Below are 20824 nucleotides of genomic sequence, written 5' to 3'. Positions count from 1 at the left end.
GAAGTGTTTTAAGTTTATGTGGCAACAATCTATCAGTACCTGTTTTGTATAACAATTAATGACAATTAAATGAAACATTTTGAATGAGGCAAAACTTTCCATGATTAAATAATTATTTATAGGATGGTCCCGGGTATAAAAAAGTACTTGGAATTATGTTTCTAATGCTGCATTTATTTACAAAAGTGATAAACGGCAGCGTTGGTGGACGTCACCTTTAAGGATACCAACCCAATGTATTGTATCTTGTATGCAGAGAGATTAGAGATTTTATTTGCGGGTAACTTAGCATTCTACAGGGTCAACTTAGTCTTTCTTATTTGAGAAGCTCCTAGGTTTTGGCTTCTCATAATGAGATGTTTTGTCACATTTCATCTCTCAATTTACTAAAACCAAACCAGAGGCACACATATTGTACTGAGATGAATTTAGCAGCCTCTATATTCAGATACTGAAGTTCATTTAAGTTAACGCAGCTATAAATTTGTGCCTTGAATGCTGCCGTGACACGGAAAAGCCTTTTGCATGATGAAGCTGATTGCAAGGCGATGGAAGGGTTACAGGAGAACATTTGCTGAGCTATGTATGACATTTGTACTTTTAGTGTGAGTCCCTCCTGCTGGTGGAGCTTCTATAAAAGCCTTTGCAGAAGCCTCCTCCTCCTGTTCTGTGTTCAGACAAGAAGCTTGTCACCATGGCTCTTTCCAGCAGCTCAAAGTATGATTGCATTGTGATAGGGGCTGGAATTCAGGGATCATTCACAGCCTACCATTTAGCTAAAAGCGGAAAGAAGACCCTGCTGCTAGAACAGGTAAATGGAGAACGCAGGAGCAGGCACTAGGGGATTTTCCTTAATAGCAAATGCACTCTGCATGATTGAAAAACATCATGTTCTTTTTAAGAATATTGGAAATGGCTCTTGCAGGGGAAGGGAATGCATTGTCTTTATATAGCAGATATAGGTTCAATCTCGGTGAAGTATGGCAACTGTATACTTAAGTGGCTCTCACGTTACTGTGGGGTAATAAAGACTATTTTGCTCATTGCTATGCCGGGGTTAGATTTAATGTTGCCCACTAAAACAGCCATTAGAGAAGAAAAATAACTGCCAGATCTTCACGTACGGATAAGAGTGTAATTTAAAGTTTGTCCCATCTAGCAAAAGGCACCTTCTGCTGTGCAGCCCTTACAACAAACCTCACAGGCTGCCTCTGCTATCATTAGCCATACCTGCCAAACAAAAATAAATAAATGGGAAAGGTGCGCATGTATGTATTAACCCCTTCTCCACCAGCCAATACATGTAGGAGTGTTATAATGCCCAAGTGGGGGCAACTCCAATGATCCTCCTCGTCAACTAAAATGTAAGAGACTATATAAATTGCAGAACAGGCCAAACATGCCTAATACCCAATGCCCTGGGTCCCCTGATGGCAGATAAGAACAATCTCCTTTACTGTATTAACCTCTGCCACTTCTGCTAGAAGGCTATTCCATGCATCCTCTACCCTTTCAGTAAAGTAATATTTCCTGATATTACTTTTAAACCTTTGTTGTGGTAGTATTTCTTCTCTTAAATGTTTCTGTCATAACCCCCTGTCACTATTTCTTCCAGGCTATATTTATTAAGATCTGCTAACCTTCCCTGGTTTATTTTAACATGCAATCCATGAACAAGCTATATATGTATCCAACATATATACTGTTACAGTTTAATACGTGATACAGATACATATTGTAGCAATAGCGCCCATATCTACATGCTAATTGCAGTGATGGGGATGGTCTGTACCCACGTGGAACATGGTGGAAGGTATGGGGGTTCTATACATTATATATTTATGGTTATCTTTCAATATTTAAAGTGTTTTGTGTCTATGTGTCATTATTTGGATTTTTACAAGGATATTCCATATACATGTTTTAAATAATAGGAGAAAAGAAATAATATAAAACAACAATTCTGATATTGTGTAATATACCCACTTGTTTCAACTTGAACTTCGACCTAGTGTTAGCTGGCGTTTGGTAACCCTTAGTCCTCAGGACAATTAGACTTTATTCAGATTTAGTAATAATGGCTGACTTATTGAATAGATGATTAAGCAGTCAGAAATGTAAGGTACCATAAAACCCTTTGAATTGAGGTTAAAAAATAATGGTGCAAAATGTCCTTGTACCTCACTGTCAATATGGCTGCCATGGCCTTTTACCAACTTTCCCATCTAGCCTCAGCTTCTTTAGCAGCTAGCCTTTAAATCTCTATATAATGCCATCAGAGAGGGCTTCCATATGCAATAAGTACAAGATAGGCACATAGGCCACCGTGCAAGGATTACAAATTTGGGGACATTTCTGGAAAATACTATATAAAACATATTTTTGTGTATTTCACCTCACGAAATATCAAACATAATTAGTGGTCTCCGTTTGAGTAGATGCCGTCTTTTATGTACAACCCAGCATTCTCTGTAACTTAAAGCAATGCATTGTATTATGCCTCCAGGTAACACAGCTGATTCCAGCAAAACACATTTTACTTGTTAATCCTTTAAAATACTGCTTACAAAGTATGCAGAATTGAATTTGTATTAACTGTACCAAAGTTTAATTAAAAAAAAGGTTTTTAATAAAATGTATGTTAAATATTTTCTTGTAGAGCTTTGATGTTAATTATATGCCACATCCCACAAATATGGTATGTTAGTGAAACATGCGTTTTGGACAGCTTTTGCCATTTGGAAATAACATTTGTTGTCACGCACGCCCTCTCACACTCTCAATCACTCTTTTTTTCACACTCTCGCACCCTTCACCCAGACCGCTTCCGCGTCCCTGTCTCCTTTTGCGCAGCTTTGCTTCTTTTTCTTGTTCTTCTGACTTCTTTCAACATCCGCTTCTCCCTGGTATCAGCTCCGTTAAGAAGGCCTCCTGGACCTCCACCAAACTGTTCCCATACGTTGGAAGCATAGCATTGTCTAAAATGTCTCGGTATGCTGAAACATTAAGATTTCCCTTCACTGGAAGTAAGAGGCCCAAGCCCTGAAAAACAGCCTCATTTCGTTATCAGTCTTTTACAGTTGGCGTAAGGCAGGTAACGTTCTCCTGGCATCCGCCAAACCCTGATTGAAACGTGAATTCAATAATTAAGATGTGTGTCCCAATACTTCTGTCCATATAGTGTATGATGAGTAGAGATGCGTATTTCTTTGGTTAACATGGCAGAACTTGTAAACTAGATTCGGTCCGTGCCAAAATTGTACCAAAGCCAAAAAGTATTCACGCCATAGTCCTACAATGTGATATTTTTATTTGACGTTTTTGTGGGTCTACCTTTTTTCCCCTTATTTTACTTGTGGCTCTACATTAAGCCATGGGGGGTATGTAAAGTAAAGGTAAACTGGACACACATCTGATAAATGCTTATTGCACAGAACTGGAGCACCTTTCCAAAGTGCTGGCTTCCACTTGCTGTCACCGTTCACGTCAGGAGCAAAGTGTACTTTTTTGGCACAGTTGGCACTCTGTCCCTGGAGACCAGCTTCTGCGGTGCAGACCAGGGACAAGACAGCAAGTGGAAGTCACCAAGGTAAGTCAAGGGACATTTAATTTCAAACTGCTAAGAAAGCAAGTCTCCAATCTTTACAAAATGTATTTAAAAGGGAATTCCTACTATTTCTTTTTTTATCAATAGCATCAAAAATATTGAGCTGTTTACTTTTTTTTTTTTTTTTAAGTACTAGCTGTTGTAAAATAAACTAATTTCACACAGCCTGATGTCAGTCATTTGTATGTGTTTTAGCTGTGTTATTTTAGCCCAATCTACTAGACAAAGACCTAGCGGGGCATGTCAGGACCCCACTTCTGCAACCCGGTTGTAAAACCGGAGAAGCAACGTTTCTGCCGCAGTTCTCTAGGCCAAACCTGGAGATTTCCCAGGTATGATTGGACTGTGTGAATGGTGATATATAATCAGATCTAATCTCTAGTTATACTTATTTTATTTCACAAATCTTAGCTTGATTTGGGAACTTCAGTGAACTCTTGAGAAGGAGACAGCTATATACCGTATTGGCTTGGATATAGGCCGCCCCCGTATATAGGCCGCACCCTAAAAGTTTGGTGCTTTTTTAAAGAAAAAGTTTTTTTTTCAACCGGAAGTTGTATACGTGTATTGCGTAGATGTCTTCCGCCGGCCCCGCAAGACACCCGGGAGTCTGCTCTGGTAAGTCGGGGGGGGGGGTGTAAAATGCATCGTGCGGACGTTCGGACGATGCGCTTAGACAACCTCCCGTGCCGGCACTCCCCCCGTGGGAAGTTCCGGCAGGGGAGGCTGTCTGAGCGTATCAGACAGTAGGATACAGGTCCCCTGCACCGCTACGGGGGATCTGTATCCTAACCCCGCTGCCTGCCCGGCGCCCGGGACTGCATGTCCCGGGCGTCGGGCGCTAGACCCCGAATATAGGCCGCACCCCCACTTTAAAGACTTAAAGTGGGGGGGGGAAGCGCGGCCTATATTCGGGCCAATACGGTAGTTACATAGTTACATAAGGTTGAGAAAAGACCTAAGTCCATCAAGTTCAACCCTTTTACCTAACCTTCCTACTCTTGATCCAAAAGAAGGCAAAAAAACCCTAATTAAGCTACTTTGAATTCTGCCATTATAGCCCTGGATGTCATGCCTTTCTAAAAATATCCAGACCCCTTTTGAAGGCATCTAATGTATTTGATAACCTCCCTTGGCAGTGAATTCCATAACTTTATAGTCCTTACTGTAAATGAACAGGTCACTGAAGAGCTCTTTATATTGGCCCTGCATATATTTATATAAAGTTATCAAATAACCTCTAAGACGCTGTTTTTCCAGTGTATATAATTTTAACTTTTTTAGTAACTAGAATCTCCCAATCCCCTTATTAATTTTGTAGCCCTCCTTTGCACTTTTTCTAGTTCCATGATGTCCTTTTTAAGGACTGGTGCCCAGAATTGTACCGCATATTCAAGGTGAGGTCTTACCATTGATCAATACCTCTTTTTATGCATGCCAAAACATTATTGGCCCTCACAGCGGCTTGCTGGCACTGCGTACTGTTGTCAAGTCTATTGTCTACCATTATTCCTAAGTCCTTCTCATTGGTAGTTTTCCTTTTAAAAAGGAGTTATTCTTTCTCTATTTAACCATTGTTTTTTCAAATTTAGTTTCCCCTGCCTCACTCCAGAGGAAGCTCTCATGGGCAGACACGCATTATCCGCAGAGCATACCCAGAAGATTTCTACACCGACATGATGGAGGAGTGCTACCAGCTTTGGGCAGAAGTGGAGAGAGAATCAGAGACCAAGCTGTACAGGTGAAGAAGCATAACCCATTCGTTTATAGGATAATACTGATAATGCAACACTTGTTTGTTCCAAAGAAGTGCTAGAAACATTCAGACCACGGGGCAAGTCTAGCAGGCTGACATAGTAATAAAGTTGCACAAAATTTTTCCGGCAAAAAAAATAAAAAAACACCTACTAGCCCTGTCCAACCCCCAATCATCAATAGTGAATACACTGAAAGGCCATAATCCCAGCAGAGAGAGTTACCTCCAGTCAACGTGTAATTTATGTTTACGAAGCTAGATACTCTAGAGTCACTTGTGGTTCTTTATGAATCTGCAAATAAAGTAGTGGCTTAAAACCTTTACATTAGAGCAGCCTAACAGGCAAATGCCCCCTTCAGTCCTCTTGCTAGTCCTCCCCTGAAAGGCATTGTGCCAGACTAATATGATAATATGATAACATGATTAAAAAATAATGACACAGTTGTTATATAATATATCAACGTATATCCAATTAGTGTGTATATACACTGATCAGCCATAACATTATGATCACCCTCCTAATATTGTGAAGGTCCCTTTTTTGCAGCCAGAACAGCCCTGACCCATCGAGGCATGGACTGCACTAGACCTCTGAAGGTGCGTTGTGGTATACAGCACCAAGACGTTGGCAGCAAATCCTTTAAGTCCTGTAAGTTGCGAAGTTTGGGGCTCCATGGATGCATCCTGGTGCCATGTGCATCAATGAGCCTTGGTCGCCCATGACCTTGCTGCTTTTCATTCCTTGGACCACTTGGTACTGACCACTGCTGACCGGGAACACCCCACAAGAGCTGCAATTTTTAGCCATCACAATTTGGCCCTTGTCAAAGTCGCTCAGATCCTTACTTTTGCCCATTTTTTCCTGCTTCTAACTCATCAACTTTGGGGACGAAACGTTCACTTGCTGCCTAATACATCCCACCACTGACAGGTGCCATGATAACAAGATTATCAGTGTCATTCACTTCACTTGTCAGTGGTCATAATGTTATGGCTTATCGGTGTAAATATAGGTGGTATGTGTCTTCCTTAACATCGGGTCCTCAACTTTCATCTTGATGTTGCTGTCAGTTGGCATCACTATATCTATCACCACCGCTGTCCTCTGGTCCTTGTCTACTAAGACACATGAACCTAGTAAATGCCAGTTGTTAGTGTAGAAATAAACATGCACATCTTTGTTAAAGTCACTTTTATCGATCTCTGGACTTATAAAGATGCATTAATGTTAATCCAGCCTTGATTACAAATCACAAGTTGACACCTTTACTAAAGCTGTGTGTCCTTTTCACTACTCAATATGCTAAACTGAGATGTGAATGTACAGATAAAACATTCTACAGATTTTAAGAATTAAAGAACCTCTTCTTTTTCATGTTACACAATAAGATTATTTGTTTTACACACTAGATTTAATTTCACATTGGATTTAAATTTAGTCAGAAGACTGAGCTTTGATCTAGGTACAGCACTGAATAATCTTAACCTTTAACCTTAATTCACAATATATAGATAGCAAGTGTGAGATGGCTTCCATGTGGACAGAGTTCCCAAATCCCAACTGTACAAAAAATGGCCTGTAGCACAGCATATTAGTGACAACGCCTCTGCGCACTGCAGCCATGGTGCCATCCACCACCACATCAGTTTGGCACAAATGTTTACATTAGGACATATCCTCAAAAAGGTTTACACCATAGTGTTGAAGAGGTTAAAAACACATAAGGTGTTCTGTTCCAGCATAGAAATTGATTAAAGTAATTAAAGATGTTTTGCACTCCAGAAATGAATTAATTACACACAAGGGCATTTTGCACACATGAAAGAATTCCACTTTAGCACGGAGGCCACCGATACACACATACCCATACGCTTTGCACTCTACCACTGAGGTTAACTACAAACAAATAAAAGTTGCACTTCAGCACTGAAGAGGTTAACTACACACATAGAAGGTCTGCACCCCTGCATTGATTGTTGTCAATGTATTGAGGTTGTCTACACACATGCACGTGAGCAGAAAAGGCAGGGATTACTTATTCTTGTGCTGCCTGAACATTCATTGGTTAGGATTGCTTAACTTTTACACTTACTATACAAATTGCACACATTTGTGCATGTTATGTATGTATTTATGTATGTGTTGGAGTGAGTGTATAGGTGTTAGTGTATGGTCTTGGAGAGTGTATGTGTGTTAATGTATGTGCATATGTGTAATTTTATGATGGTAAAATGAGTGGGTGTGCTAATGTGTGCAAATGTATGCTGTTATCCTGAGTATATTCTATGATGTTAGAGTGTGCCTGTGTTAGTGAATGGTGTTAGCATGTGTATGAGTATTTGGTGTTAGTATGTGTGTGGATATGGTTGTTGATATGCATGAGTGTATGCTGTTATCATGCATATATGTAGATGTTCATTTATGGTGTTAGCATTAGTGTGTGTGTGTGTCAGCATATGTTGTTTAAGATTGTGAATGGTGTTAGCATGAGTGGGTGTTCCAGGCATCCACAGTAGGGAGAAGGGCTACTTATGACAGGATATGTCACTGCATGTGTGTGTAAGTATTTGGTGTTATCACGAGCATGGGTGTTAGTATTTTGTGTCAGCATGTGCTAGTAATATTTTTGAGCACATTCTCTTAGTATGTGTGTGCACATGTTGCTGTATGGTGTTAGCATGAGTGTATGAGTCATATGGTGTTAGAATGTACAGTAGTATATGGTGTTAGCGTGATCTGGTATCAGCATGTGTCAGTGCTAGGGTTACTGATGTGAAGGATGTGATATAGTGTGTTTATATATATATATATATATATATATATATATAGTGCATGGTGTTAGAGTAGCTAGGTGTCAGAGCAAGTTTGCCTGTTAGTATGTCCGTACATTTTCGTTATTAAGGAGGTGCCAAAGAAATACTGCACCCAGGCATCACTAACCTAGGTTCACGGCTGTTTAATAGCCACAACATTCATAGGGCTAGCAAAAGCCAGGAAAGATGGGGTCTTTTTCCCCTAGGTCTTATTTGTACTTATGGGGTACTTCCAAAAGAAGCTTTTTTCAGTGTTTATATATAAGGTTGTAAGCCTTGTTTATACCCTGATCAGATCATTTCTGTGTTCCATTTATGAGCTTTCTTTGTAGCCCTTTTACTTAATATGCATTTTGTGTTCTATTATATCTGTATTGTGCACTGTGCATCTTGGCCAAGTCTTTGCCGTTGACAAACCTGCCACAGCCACATGCCATTCCTGTCTGTGTCATTCCTGTTATTCCATTGGGCCTTTACTTCTTATTAACCCACCCAGAACACACCAGAAGTTCTACATGGAACACAATGATCTGCACAAACCCAACAGGGGTGAGTCTCAGGAGGAGCCAGCAAAACAGGAATTTGCTGAAGCAAAAAAGTAAAGGACAGCAGGCTCATCGGACGGCCGTAAAACATCATTCTTTATTTAAGCAAATAGCCATAAGGCAACCTAAGATTTCTCAACTGGCAGTACAGACATCTACACAGCATGGTACCTGATGACTATGATTAGGTGCTTGCCGCACAAAATGCATTATTGGGTAGCTATTGGGTGCTATGCTGTGTACATGTCTGTAATGCTGATTGAGAAATTTTAGGATGCCTTATCGCTATTTCCATAAACAAAGAAGGATTTTTTTACTGCCATCCAGTGAGTCTGCTGTCCTTTACTTATTAACTCGCCCTCTAATATGAGAACAGTTCTCGATAAAGAGAGGGTTAACCTTGAATCCTCACAAATCATTGTCTCCATTACAGAGGCTTATGCCTGCATAGCCCCTCAGCTGCATTATATCAAATATAACTACAGAATGGATCTGCCCCTTCTGTTGTTTCCAAGGCACTCCGTGCCCTTTCAGATCCATGGAAGGTGACAGAGGCACACAGTTGGATTGATCTGCAGTAATGGGCCATGTGAGATAATTATTTTGAGGCACTGAGGGTTTCACATAAAGGACAGAGGACCCATGGAGCCTATCGTTAGATATTAATTATTCTAATACTGTCATCCTCTCACATTCAAATTAACTTCCTTCTTTTTCTATTAATTATCTCAGTTGGTTTCCAGAGCTCTCAGAAAGCACATGCCCTTTTGTTTGGTTTGCACGTGATTCTTCCATCAATATCTGTCTGTAGCGCTTGGTTTCCAAAGAACGATATATATATCACATGCCTGTATCTTGGTACACACAGGGGATACCTAGCAATCCTACTCAGAGAATGACTCCTTCACATCCACCCGTGACCTTCAGCTCCTCCTGATATGCCCACGGCATCTTGTACAGTGATTTACAAATATCTAGATTGAAGAACTGTCATCCCGGCTGCATCTTTGGAGGCAAATGTTTCTAAGAATGTGTCCTACTTATTGAGTGCTTTAAAAGTGATTATACAAATTGATTTTAATTTTCTTTGCTTATACTGATTACCCATTTCGTTGTGAAATAATTCACTTGTTTTCTGGGCTGGAAAAATATTGATGTTTTATTCTCGACAAGTCTTCTTTTTGAAAAAAATATCTGCTAATAAAAATAAGGCACAATCAATACCACTTTACAGCGTATCCTCAGTTAGGCATCAACCCAAGCGGCCTTTAGCTAGTGTTTGCTACATTTATTATGAATAGATAACAGCTAGACCTCAAGGCCTTTTCAGGCACTGAATGATGATATACACTACCATGTAAAAGTTTGGGGTCACTTAGAAATGCCATTGTTTTTAAAAGAAAAGCATTGAAAATAAAAATAACATGAAAGTGATCTGAAGTACATTGTAGATGCTGTTAATGTTGTAAATGACTATTGGAAACGGCTGATTTTTAATGGAATATCTTTATAGGCGTACAGAAGCCCATTATAAGCACCCATCACTCCTGTGCTTCGTTTTGTTTGATAATTTAAGTTTACCATTACATAAGTTATGGTGGGTAAAAGGTGATGGATACCCTTCCACTTAAATTTAAGGGGTAGTAGAAGTATTATTAAACACTCATCTACATACACCAGAAGGCTTGCTTTTCCCTCAGAAATCTCATGGTGCTTTCACAACCACAAGGGATTCTGGGTAGGCGCATGCAAACAAAGTTAACAATTATCACCTTTGATAATTGTTGATAAATTTCTAGGAATCCATGTATAAAGTGGATATAGAGGCAAAGGTGATAATTGTTAACCTTGTTTGCATGCGCCTACCCAGAATCCCTTGTGGTTGTGGCAGCACCATGAGATTTCTGAGGGAAAAGCAAGCCTTCTGGCTTGTCTGGTGTCTGGAGATGAGTGTTTAATAATACTTCTACTACTATAATTTAAGTTTAAAACGCAAATTGAAAGCCTCTTGCTATTCTGTTACAGCTAGAAGAGTCCTTGTTTTCTGTGACAACAGCTAAGTTATGCCATATAGGCACAGAATAGGCAAAAGATAAATTTAAAAACTATATTTATTGCTTAAAAAACTGCTTTGTCACAAAAAATGAATATTAAAAATTATTATTATTTATTGTTTGATAGCTCTGTCATATTCTGTAGCGCTGTATAATGGGTAGACAGGACATAACAAGTAGTATGTAACATAACAATTTGACTTACAGAGACAACAGGTGAGGAGGGCCCTGCTCAAAAATCTGTATACTGATAATAAAGGATTGGATATACAGTTCTAGTTTATCAGGGTAATCGAGCCCCAGAAGAAGGAGCAGCACAAAGATGTATGATAAATACATTATTGGTGCTGCTGTTCACTACAAAGAGACACTGAAGTTTAAGATTCCTAAGGGCTTTCATCAGTGCAAGGCCCTTAAACACATATACTTAATGCAACAGAGAAGCGGAATACAGACTACTACATAAAATAAAATATTGGTTATTTGTAGCGTCTCCCCACTGTGCAGCGCATGCTACGTTTAATCTAGAAAGTATGTGTGTTTTGTGGAGAGCTGGGAGTAGGGGGCAGTTTTTGCTTTTTTTTTTCTTCTTATGTTTGAATGCGACTATGGGGCTTATAAATGAAGTTTAAGAAGTGGTGTTGTGCATTATGTTCATTTTTTGTATTGGACTGGCATTTGTTTGCTTGGAATTAAATCTAAGTCAGTGATGGCAACATCCAGTTGTTCTTAGTAGTAGAACAAACCCAACAGTCTGATCTGTATCAGTAAAAAAGCAACACTATGACCAATTAGTTTCCTTTCTTGGATACCTCCATAAAATCCACTTTTCTAAATGGGGAGAGGTCAGAATTCAAGGATAATTCTGTTTATTTTTTGTATTTAGTAATAATATGGCTGTAAAACAGTTTTCATTGGTTCCACACTGTCAGACTTTTAGGAAGTTTAAATCTCATCATCTGTTTAAATGACACGTCTTTATTTTGTCAATTTTATTTAATGATTCCAAATCATTTGAATTGCCCAAATCTTAGAAAGAATGTGTTATAAAACATTACATATTTTATGAAGTCATTAATTCCAGCCTTGCTTTATAGGTTATATCCCTGTATTTGTTATGTTTTTTTACCCCAATACATAAAAGGTTCTAAAGCAATAATGGAATTCAAGTTTGAGACCCCTGTCGATGTTTATTTTGTTTATTTGCCTCATGTTACATTATAAATGCCCTTTATCCCTTTGGGTACAGTTTATGAACGGGAATAAGCATTGATGAGTATAATGTTCCCTTGAAAAATATTTTACATTGCTAAATTTGTTATAGAATGTGCTATGGCCACATACATTGTACATACTGTATATAGGGGCTCTCCTAGTCATGAGGAGTTCCAGGATCCCTAACTGTTCTCAAGTGCCTTATTCAATCCAATGGAGCTCCGGACAGACTGTGAGATGTATATTTTCACTGTTTGGGTTAGTGGAGAGTCTCTCTGGTTTAGAATTTAGTATCTGAGACGAGCTGAGAGAAGACTAGCTTAATATGTAGTTTCAATACCTTTGTAGCTGCTTCTTTTGTCTTCCTGTTACATTACTGTGAAGGTGTAAGAAAAGACGTGGTGGTCCTATGCTGAAGGCCTGACTATAGTTTGAAGTTCTTGCCAGCAGCCTTCTCTTGGAATGTTATAAGGCTGTATTGTTCCTTTAAACATATGCTGTATACATGCATATCCCCTAATATTACAAATACCAAATGATATGAAACAGCCGGAGAAATGCAGGATCAGGAGGACGTGGAACCCAACCAGACCCAGATCCGTAAATCAGAGTTATTGCCGACTACTTCTAGGCAGAGATAAATCCCTGCATTCAACTAGATGATTGAACAAGGGCCATCTTCTGGAGGAGTCATACATTCACGGGCAAGTGCAGCAAAACCCTATTGCTATTAAATAACATTGAATAACACAATCACATTAACAGTGATATAATACTGACAATATAAACATCCGAGCAGTAAACTTTAAATAATAAAACACTTAAACTGCACATTAAACTAAACTGAGCTTTAAATGCAATCTTTTATTGAGAAACTGAAACTAACACAAAATAGGTATCTCTGCAATAAGGCTAAACGTTTATTGTGTCCCATTCTCTCACTTTTCCATGATATGATATATGGTTTGGATTTATCCTATAGCAATGCATATATCTGTTCAAAATAATCCATATGATCTGGCAGTAAATACATAACGGATTGCTTTCTATGGTTATATTTGTCCAAACAGTATTTGTGTATCTCAGTAGGGATGTAAATGGAAGCTGTTAGGCTATGATTATAAAGTCACAAAAAGCATGTTCATTCGTCCTTGATCAGTAACCAAATGGTCCCTTACCAATGGCCAGTACTGTGGTGTGCTTCTGTGGATATGTAGGGGGTTTATCTGCCAGGGATATCGCTGTATTATTATAGTTACTAAGTTCTCGTAAAGGGTGCCTAATATATTCCAGGAAACTTCCTCAAAATTCCACTATTAAATTGAAAATCTGAACCAGAACCTGCATGTTTTCTCTCTCATATAAGAATTTCCCAGTGAAGGGCAATTTCACCTTTATGATAAAAGCGTTTGGAAGAACCCTTTGACCATAATTCATTTCCGAGCTGCCAATCACTCTCTCACTATGGCGGAATATAGCGCCACAATTTCACTAAACAGGATGTGCTATCTTCCCTAACAATACATCTATTTTAAGACACTTGAAAGATATCAAGCAATAAAACACTAAGATCCCAGTGGACCTCACAAAGCAACTTCCCAGGAAAGACAAAATCTTAACCCCTTAGACACAGTCATTCTTTATTTTCTTAACTGGAAATAAATCAGAAAAGAAGAATGAGAAACTTGAAGAATTATATATTCTTTGTGCTGGGAAATGGCAAATTTTCTATTATAATGATACGAGTTAAACATAATGATATGTCCTCTGAGGTTATGAATACATTACTGAAAAAGGGAACTAATTAGCATATGTGGTTCCTGTCTAACACAGCTCTCTTAAGTTCGTATGCCATTGACATTGTGGCGTTCTCATGGTCACCTTCTCAGATTTCAGCATTTTGTTAAAATAAAATACCGTATTTACATTTACTGTTTATTTTCTCTACAGAAAAACAGGACTTTTGGTCCTGGCCAATGCTGGTAATCATGCGTTTGAAGTCGTCTGTGAAAACATGAAACAAAGACAGATACCATGGGAATCTCTGAGTCAGGCAACATTTAAAATGAGGTATCCTGGATTTTCTATAAAGCCTGGAGAAGAGGTCTGCAATGATATCAATGGTGGGGTCTTGTATGCTGACAAGTCACTGAGGGCTGTACAGGTAATGTGCACCTGTGTACACTTTCAAAGTAACCACAATAGCCTTTTGTCTTATGGAACATGTTTTCCACAAATCAACCTAAATGAACCCCAGCACCCATGATTTTTATGCTGCCCACGTAAAGTGCCGCATTAGGCCTAGTTGGTCTAGGCCAAGATACAGCCCTAGTTATATACCCGGTATCCATACTCAGAAACTCCAGCCTGACAACTCATTACCGGGCTCCATGGAAGCCTTTAATCTATAGATGTGGAAGCAGTACTCTGCCCGATAAAAGGCTTAAACTTTTTCCATCCTTCTTGCAGCCATCTACCTCCTCACTAGACTATTACAGTGTCTCCTGCCTGTATCAGCCTCTTGGCCTCCATATATAATGGAAGGATGAGATTTATAAGCCAATGTAACTGGGATGCTCCCAGTATTGTTTCTACCTTTGCAATATATATTTTTATCTTAAAGGGCCTTTTCCAACTCATGGGAGGGGTCATTCATGACGGTGAGAAGGTGACACACATTGAGCCTGGTCCAGTGGTTATTGTGTCAACCACCTCCAGTACGTATGAAGCAGAGAAACTTGTAATTACAGTAGGACCATGGGCCAAGAAAGTCCTTAGTCCCCTTGGACTTCAACTCCCCCTAAAGGTAAGTAAAGGTTTATTACCTAACCTGTATTTTGCCAGCTACACTAAAGAAAAATACTTTCCCTGTTAATTAGAATCCTATGGAAACAGTAACATGTCCAATTATTTTTTACTAGGAGTGGTAACAGCCCTAAAGGTTAGAGAATCAATTCACAAAGCCTTATTTCTATAAAAGAATAATGATAATAAAACTTCACTTCAACTAGGAAGCATACAATTAGAACCTACATTCGTATTTGATTTACCGTGCGAGTCTGTTAAACAGAATTACAGTTAAAAGGTTCCCCGGGGCAACATGTATCATTGCAATGTGTTTGTGAATTTGCTGTCACCCGAGAGGTTAAACCACTGGCCGGATTCTCAGCTACTATACCTAAGAATATCTCCTACAAATAACACATCACAGAAACTTCTGAAATACATTTTCTTTAAAAATTGAGGTATAGCATAGGGTGTTATAATGTGTTGTGCTAAGGTGCTAAAAACACACTTTTCTACGTCAATTCATTTTCCTCTTTCCATCTGCAGGTTTACGCATTTGCTCATTGTGAGCAGTAATTATCAGATTATTTGGCAAATGTTAATTGAATTGAGTATGTGCCCCAAAAAAACACTACAGGGACTTAGGTTATACTCCTGCACATTGCAGGCTTTAATTATGTGAGCCTTGGGTAAGGTTGCCACAGTGGAACACATTGTAATGCGGTGACTTGGAAGTTCATATTACATTTTAACTATAATATTATATGACATTGGAATTGATGTTTACATATAAAAATGCGATTTGTCACATTTGATGTCTTCCAGACACTGAGGATTAATGTATGTTACTGGAGAGAGAAGAATCCTGGGGATTCTGGAATCCTTCAGAATTTACCATGTTTCCTGGGTATGCAGTTAAATGGAGATCAACGTGACGTTTATGGTCTACAGTCGCAGGAGTATCCAGGGCTAATCAAGGTGAACATCAATTAGTGGATTGGGGCAGTCACTTAATACCCAAGAAAAATCTATTTACAATTTTGTTTGTTTTGTTGGGGCTCTTACTGCAACTTCATAAGATTTAACAATGTTGGCACATTTTGTTAAAATTCATACAAATCCAAATGCACAAGTCTAACTTGGTTAAACAATACCACGTGCATTTCTAACAATACGGAAATGAAAATACTCTTCTGTGATTTAACCAACAAAAATACACATAATCAGGCAAAACAAAGAATACATTTAACAACATTGTCACATTCAAACTTAGTATTTGTTTGTACACACATATACATTTTGACACAACTGTTTCTTCAGGGATTTTTCACAGCATTTAATGTATAAAGTCTTCCTGCCTTCCCAGACCCCCTTCTAATGTCCCTGAAGCCCATTTTACCTCTGCATTACCCGTGTCCTCCTCGCAGATTTAATTTAATGTATACAGCCCATTGCCTTCTATAGGTTTGCTCTGTGACCAATCCATTTTTGCCTACCCTTTTGCAGAGTAATATTTATGAGGACCTGGATTCTCTTATTTTTTTTCTTTTGTGATATCATCTTCTGTCTTACAATTCAGATTTGTTATCATCATGGAAATGAGGCAGAACCTGAAGAGCGTGACCTTCAAGTTAAAGACCCCAAAATCCCTGACATCCAGATACTTCGCAGCTTCATCAGCAATTATCTTCCTGGTTTGCATCCTGAACCTGTCGTAGTAGAGCAATGCATGTACACGGTGAGCATGTGTGTACGGTATGACGAGGGGAAGAGAGTACGTAAGTGTAAGAACAAGTTTTAATAAAGAAAATACGTAGCAAAAGTGCAATCAGGGAAAACTCGGAAGAACAATGAATTATGCTATTGTAGCTTTTGGAAGATAGGTGTGGAAAAGAATGAAAAGGGTTCCGTTACATACAGTACAGTACAGTGAAAAAGTATTTGTCACCTTCCCTATTTATTCTTAATATTAGACAAACATAAACCATGTAAACACAAAACGCAGTTTTTTAAATAATGATTTCATGTATAGATAGAAAAAAAAGATATCCAACCCTACCTGGTCCTGTGTGAATTAAAAATATTTCAATGACAATTGGATACAATTTAGAAACAGATGAGAAACAAAGTCATTGACATTTATCAGTCTGGAAAGGGTAACAAAAGCTCTAGGACTCCAGCGAGCCACTGTGAGAGCTATTATCTACTAATTGATATTAAGGACCCACACAACTATTAAAAGTGAAACTTTTTAGAAGACATGGGCCCTTTTACATCTATTGTGAAGAGCTAACACAGAATTCCACAATACGATCACACCAACAATCAAACATGATGGTGGTAGTGTGATGGGGCGTAAAAGACTCATTGTCATTTATCGGAAACATTTGATTGCAGTTGATGCCACCAAGAGTGGCACAAGCAGTCATTAGTTTTAGGTTGTAGGTTTGTATTAACTCTCCACCTTCAATAAATAAAATGATCATGCAAATGCTGCATTTTGTGTTTACTCATGTTGTCTTTGTCTTATATTAAAATTTGTTGGAGGATCTGAAATATATAAGTTTGAAATCAGAAAGGGGCACTGTCTCATATTTAAAATGCCAACTCCCATTCAGCAGAAGAATAGTTATGTGTAATATAAAAATGCCTTAGAGGGATATTATTATTATTATTATTATTATTATTATGTAATCATTCTATTAATTGTTCATTATCTAAACGGTAATTGAATAACTTTTAGACACAGATTACAGATATCTGGAGCAGGGTGAAAACTGAAACTTTGTTCCTGGAAGAGCAGTGGTGTATAAGCCATTAGCCATGCTCAGTATGCCGCAGTGCTTTAATGGATAACCCGTCTGCTGGACAGCCAACAGCTACGTAGCAATGGTCACTCTGGGCAGTGGGCACTCAGTGGGGTAAAGTAGTTCAGGGGGTCAGGAATTGCTTTGGTAACAAAATATGCTGTCTTCTGTGGTTACTCGCACATGAACAAAGATGGCCACAGATGTAGGCAGGAACGGTTTCCTGAAACTTGCTCTTTAGCTATATGACCTGTGACGGAGACCCATACGCCGACTGAGTAGCTCCGCGGTAGAGATCTTCCTTGCCGATTAAATTGCTCAAGGGATTAACCCTTTGTGATCACCCAAGCACTAGTAGAGGCAGTGTAGGGCGCATACAGAACTAGGTTTATTGGTAACAACACAGATATTTATAGATACAAACATAATTAAAAACATAATTCCATCAACTACTAGACACAGAGTCACTATTTTGGGGTGATCCAGAGGGAGTGGCATCAATCCCAGGGTACCGATGGAGAGCTCAGGGTCCAAGGATGTTATGTTCTAAAAAACGACTTGATCCATCAAGCGACACCACTGGGAACGTTAGCCGGGCCAGAGTTCCAGACCTGCGGCTGGGTAAACCCTGGTTCTTAGTATGGGTAATTAAACCAGGTTTCCCAAATGAGCTCCTTCTGCATAACCAAAATCTTTCTAAAACCTCTTAAGAAGGAGAGCCGTAAAACTTGAATAAATGTAGTTTTCTTTTAGCAGAAAAGAAGTGCACATAGATCAAGTGATTTAAAAAAAGAAATAAAAAGGCTGGCTATTACAAACATTGTTCAAATACACATGCTTTTAATAATAGTAGTGTCCCCGTAATACGTCTGCCCTTATGAGTATTTATTTTCAAATGCAGTGTGTTTTATTTTTATTGCAGAAGTAACGTGTAGGATCACGATAAGTAAAAGTGAAGGGTGTTGGGCAGAATGTACAAGTTTTTTTTAGCCACACTAATTATCAATTTCTGTTTTCGACTTTAGAGCACCCCTGATACAAACTTTATACTGGATCATCACCCACTTCACAAAAATATTGTCATTGGCGCAGGGTTTTCAGGTGAGAAAGAAAAATGTTGTAAACATACTTGGACTCTCGTCACAGCAGTAATGCAATTCTGTTTCTCTACCTTTTTGTAACAGGTCATGGATTTAAGTTATCCCCTGTGGTGGGAAAGATCTTGAGTGAGCTCTGCATTGGCACAAAGTCAACCTACGATCTCAAGCCATTCCAAATAGCTCGTTTCCAAAACCAGTAAAAATCAGTTTTGTAACAGAAAAATCGCAGAGATGGAAAAAATATACCAAGAAATTTAACTGTCAATTTCAAAATGTCTCTATGTCGGATACAACTGTTTTGTTCAGGCAACTGTGACAAGGTCCTTTAAATGGTCCATTTGTCTTATTTTCAGAATTGCCAGTTGACATCTATTTCATACTCTAAACATAGGGCTACCCGTATATCTGCTGTGTGTTTTGTTCAATAAAAGAAGCATGCTAACAACATTTACCAAAGGTACTTTATTATTGATGATCCTAATCATCTCACAAAGTGAACCTTAACCCATTAAAACCTTAATGACATCTCCTGCTATAATTTAAAAACTGTCCCAAAAACTATAAAATCATGCCGACCTTCCCAGTGCTGTAAGTCTTGCACGATCAAGCAATAATTCCACTATGAATGGATGCCTTGCATTCTCAATCAACGGGATGTTCCATTCAAGTAAAGTAAGTGCTGCTGATCAGTCAGAGAACGAATAAGAGGCTTAGAAAAGTTAAAAAATAAAAAAAAATGTTCAAAAAAATAAAAAGTGAAAAAAAAAATGGAAAAAAATAACTGTCGGATCCCTGCTGTCATGCTGTCAAAAATCAGCCTTTTGGATTTCTCATGCACTCGCTTTTGTGGATTCCAACTACCTTCACTACCTAGCTGGTGGGCTCATTCCCAAATAAGACATAGGCCTTACTAAATAAAAGTTGAATATTTCAAGTTTGAAAAAGGGTATAGGGGTGTTCCATGTTGTGCCCCGTAACGTCCCAAAGCATTAAAAATTATTTAAAAAAACCTATGCATGTTGGGGGGTTTCAAGTTCAAGACTTACATTAAAAATTAATGTTTCATAAAATGTCACTATTATAATAACGTCTTACTAAATGTTGGACTATACACCTAAAAATTGTATCAAAAGAAAGTTCTATACCCACACAAATTCATATAATTTGTGTGGGTGCACTAAAAATGAAAAAAAGAATCATGGTTAAGGAAACAGTGTACGAATGCTGTCCCAGTCCCAGGTTTTTGGGCACAAAAGACCTCCAGTAAAGAAGGGGTTAACTGTGGTTCTGCAAACCAATAGGTAAGCACATTCACTAGAAACCCCCATACATCTTCATTCGGTTGCCTAAAACACCAGCTTCTGCAATAATTTAAAGTAAAATATATTCTTAATAAGCAATAACTAGCTGCCAGAGTCCCACTTTTATGTAAAACAAAGTAATTGTAATGACTATAGCACCACTGGTATAATTCTAAAGTGTGTATAAAATGCATTATTTCAACAGAACAAAAACACTCAATTTTTCATTTGGGAGTTATGTGGGCATAAACAATGAACATAGTGATGTTAGTCTATGAAACGATCTTAAAGGCATACTCTAATGCCCCATACAGCCCAAGTAAGTGCTTTAATATGCATTCTGCAACCTGTACTACTCACCTTTAGGAGATGCTGCCCAGCAGATCAATTTTCCACCAGTTTTGATTGTTTAAAGCACCCAACCTGTGGCCAGAAAGTGATCCAATTGAAAGTAGCTGTTTCTGCGTATTTGTGTGGAGGGTCTCGCTAGATCCCCTGGAATGAGTATAGTGCAGGAGATCTGTTCCACTGTAATGCGTGTGTTGCTGTAATGTGTTAATGTTTGAGGAAACGATGTACTTGGTGTTAGCATGTGTGTCTGGGTGTCAGCATATGAGGTCATGGTGAGTTTGTGTGTATGGCGTTGGAGTGTCTGGGGTGAGCCTCCGGTTAGTGGCTCCTGGGAGGGGGAGAGGATGAGCAGGAGAAAGAATGTGTAAGTGTACGGTGGTAGACTGAGTGGGTGTTAAAGCAAGTCTACATGTTAGTATGTATGTGCATTCATTATAGGGGGGGACTTGAGGAAATACTGCACCCAGACACTACTAACCCTAGGCTA

General features: G+C 38.7%; 1 protein-coding gene across 1 annotated transcript; it reads left to right on the top strand.

The window, feature by feature from the left end:
- Positions 1-657: 657 nt before the first annotated feature.
- PIPOX (pipecolic acid and sarcosine oxidase) lies at positions 658-19210 on the top strand. Its single transcript, XM_053457054.1, has 8 exons — positions 658-811; positions 5200-5348; positions 13942-14155; positions 14615-14797; positions 15604-15756; positions 16358-16516; positions 18611-18686; positions 18770-19210. Exons 1-8 carry the CDS (start codon positions 695-697, stop codon positions 18883-18885), a joined length of 1167 nt encoding a protein of 388 aa, XP_053313029.1. The 5' UTR covers positions 658-694; the 3' UTR covers positions 18886-19210.
- The last annotated feature ends 1614 nt before the right edge of the window (positions 19211-20824 follow it).

The sequence above is a fragment of the Spea bombifrons genome, chromosome 2 (assembly GCF_027358695.1).
Source record: "Spea bombifrons isolate aSpeBom1 chromosome 2, aSpeBom1.2.pri, whole genome shotgun sequence".
Classification (NCBI taxonomy): Eukaryota; Metazoa; Chordata; class Amphibia; order Anura; family Pelobatidae; genus Spea; species Spea bombifrons.
Note: the sequence above shows the minus strand (reverse complement) of the source record. Positions and strands in the feature narration are given on the sequence as shown.